Raw genomic sequence first — 3,301 nt, 5'->3', positions numbered from 1 at the left:
TGCTGAACTGGAAACTGCATTTTAATAAGATCCCCAGCTGATTCATATGCTCATTCAAGTTTGAGATGCTCTGAGGTCAGCCTGAGGCTGTACAAATGTTGACCACAGTTGTGCCATGAACTCATTAGCTCAGTGATTAGGAACTTGGTGCTAATTAGGCTAGCATTTTATATTGACTAGCTTACTTTGTAGACAAAACTATTTTAGGCTTGTGAGTATGGTTAGCCATATTGCAAATATGTGCTCTTGTGTCCTAGGCATTCATACTCTAGTCTCTTTTCCTAGAATACTTCTTCAAGAGTGATAAATGGTGAGTGATCCAGGAGTTACTAGGGATGTTGTTAAAAATAAGGATTATTCAGCCTGACTCCTCTTCTTACTAGCTGTGTGATCTTGGGTAAAATTTTAATCTCTCTGTGCCTATATTTTCTCATCTATAAAATGGGAGTAATAGTAGTAATACCTGGTAGAGTTGTTGTGAAGATTTAATGAGTTAATACTTGTGATTATAGTGGTGCCTGGGACATCTAAGAGTTTGATAAGCATTTATACTGAAAAATACAGATTATTCATTCCTAGTAAATCAGAATCTCTGGTAGTGAGGTCTAGGTCTCTGTCTTTGTATAACAAGCTTTTCAAATAATCCATATGTTGCTGAAGTGTGAGAACCAGCTTTTGATGGTTTCCATCACCACCTATATATTGATAAATTCCAAATTTTATATACCTAGCCCTAACCTCTCCCTCATGATCCAAACCTTACTGGTCACAGGAAAGACCAAGTAAGGGATTCTGGATGAATCAGTGCCAACCTACCCTGTATGGAAAAACAACTCGAGGTTTATATTCTATTGGCAATGGGTCAGTGGTTTTCTCTTCAAATACGAAGGACTGGGTGTGTATTTTGCACAAGCCCCTGGAAGCAGGCCAAGAGTTACACAGTCAGTAGGTTAATAACTTCCATTGAGTGAAATGAGCTTTCAGCACATTGACCAGACTCACTCTTCTTTTATAGTCCTTCCTATGACTGGATGAGAAGAGTCACACAGAGGAAAAAAGTATCCAAGAAGGGAAAAGCCTGTCTGCTCTTTGACCATCTGGAGCCCATTGAATTGGCTGAGCACCTCACTTTTCTGGAGCATAAATCTTTTAGAAGGATCTCAGTAAGAAACTGGACACTTATTCTTCCAAGGATAACAACCACCATGCCAACTTTACCAAGAGCTGCATTTTCATACTCTGAAGTGTTGGCAGCCTCTGTCACTGTGCTCCACTGGAAAAGTGCCCTTAACTCACAGGAACAATCCCTTTTAACCAAAGATAAATATTATCCTGTCTTTATTTTATGGCTCAGGAGCTATATTTCTGTTGCTATTTTCAATGTCTCCTTTCATAGGATTAAAGCATGATTTTCTACATATTCAGTGGAGATTTAACCATTCAAGGTTTATTTAGCTCCGTTGACTTCTCCCAAGTGACCATGTTTAGCTGGGCCCTTCATTTTGGGAGAAGAAATATTTATTTAGGTTGGGATATGTATTAAATACCTGATTATGGATATAGGTTGAAAATAGGAATTGTAAGCTTTCAGGAGAATCTCAACATCAGGTTGTTTCTTTCTCAGGGATGGATATCCTGGATTAAATTTTTCTTTCCTACTCTGTCTTGATAGAGTTCCTCCTCTGCATCCCTTTTCTTCCCCCTGTGATCTCTTCCTAGCCACCTACTCACTATCCATTTGTTATGATATATCCACAATGGTTCGCCAACAGCCTTTGTCTTTGTCTAACCAAGCTCTGGGGAAGTCACTCCTTCTTTTCCAAGATGCCAAAGAATGAATTACGTTATTGCTTGCAAAGAAGAACATGGGGCTTCCCTGGTGGCGCAGTAATTGAGAGTCCACCTGCTGATGCAGGGGACACGGGTTCGTGCCCCGGTCCGGGAAGATCCCACATGCCACGGAGCGGCTGGGCCCGTGAGCCATGGCCGCTGAGCCTGCGCGTCCGGTGCCTGTGCTCCGCAACGGGAGAGGCCACAACAGTGAGAGGCCCGCGTACCGCAAAAAAAAAAAAAAAAAAAAAAAAAAAAAAGAAGAACATGAGGTTAGAAGTATGGATTTCTGAAAGACTGATTCTTTTCACTAAGTAACCCTACTTGGAGAGGACCTTTTGATTCCCCACAGGCAGGCCATGAGAGGGAATCCCCTGTTCTGTTTATATGGTAGGAGGCTCATATGTACCTGATGACATCCATGCTGACTTCCTGAAAATGTGTCAGTTTTGCCAAAGAGCAGCCTTACTCAATTTCGGTTTTTTCTCTTTTCTTCTTGAAAACACATTGCAAACTTATTCTGACTTGAAATTATAATATTTATATTCATTTCCTCTTCTTTAATGTATGCCATTGTATCTCGAACTTGCCTGACCATTGGAATCACCAGTAGTGGGTGAAAAATGGAGATTCTTAGGTTATTCCTCTGAAACAGTGATCCTTTAGGTCTGACATCTTCCCCAAAACCAGTATTTTAGCAAATGCCCCAGGTGGATCTTATGATCCAGCAAATTTTGGACTCACTGCAATATGACTTTGAGTCTTGTTCCTTCCTCCTCCCATCAACACTGTGGTGTGTAATAAGTGTGCATCTGGGTGTGGAAGAGTGAAATGCAGCAAAATAACATTTTGAAGATACAGATATATTCAAACTTGTAAGATGCCCCGTTATAAATGTGAAATGAAAGAAATTGTTATGCTGTTGTGAAACATTATCTCACGCCTTCCATGCAACATTCTAATTTATAATTTTTTCAAAGACTCCATTATAATTCAGAGTCTCTGAATCTTCCTTTACTAGTTCACTGATTACCAAAGCTATGTCATCCATGGCTGCCTGGAGAATAACCCAACCTTGGAGAGATCAATTGCTTTATTTAATGGAATCTCTAAGTGGGTCCAGTTGATGGTTCTTAGCAAACCAACCCCTCAGCAAAGGGCAGAAGTCATCACAAAGTTTATCAATGTTGCCAAGGTATGTATGTCTGTTAATTAGACTGGGATTCTCAAAGGATTCTAGATATTCATTCTCTCTATGGAGAAAAGTCATTGAAAAAATGTGGGGTTCACAATATAAAAGCCAATTAAAATATCCATAAATGTCTAATGAGCAAATATACTTCTCTCATGCAAGAAGATTGCTTTTAATTGGCCATATTTGGAAGCATTTAATGTAGCTATTTTTCTGTGTAATGATTGATATATTTTTCTAGTGGATTTCATTTGTACTTCATTTCGAATTGATACTATT

At 39.4% G+C, this 3,301-nt stretch overlaps 1 protein-coding gene across 2 annotated transcripts in view; it reads left to right on the top strand.

Annotated features, from left to right (window-relative positions):
* Nucleotides 1-3,301, top strand: part of RASGRP3 (RAS guanyl releasing protein 3) — a 42,589-nt gene that overhangs the window by 7,199 nt on the left and 32,089 nt on the right. For both annotated transcript variants that reach the window (XM_007450945.1, XM_007450946.1), the window contains 2 exons: nucleotides 1,016-1,163; nucleotides 2,852-3,025. In XM_007450945.1, the coding sequence (XP_007451007.1) occupies nucleotides 1,016-1,163; nucleotides 2,852-3,025 (322 nt within the window). The remainder of the gene's footprint in view (nucleotides 1-1,015; nucleotides 1,164-2,851; nucleotides 3,026-3,301) is intronic.

This window comes from Lipotes vexillifer, unplaced genomic scaffold, assembly GCF_000442215.2.
Source record: "Lipotes vexillifer unplaced genomic scaffold, Lipotes_vexillifer_v1.1 scaffold776, whole genome shotgun sequence".
NCBI classification, from domain to species: Eukaryota; Metazoa; Chordata; class Mammalia; order Artiodactyla; family Lipotidae; genus Lipotes; species Lipotes vexillifer.
This window is presented reverse-complemented; position numbering and strand designations above follow the sequence as displayed.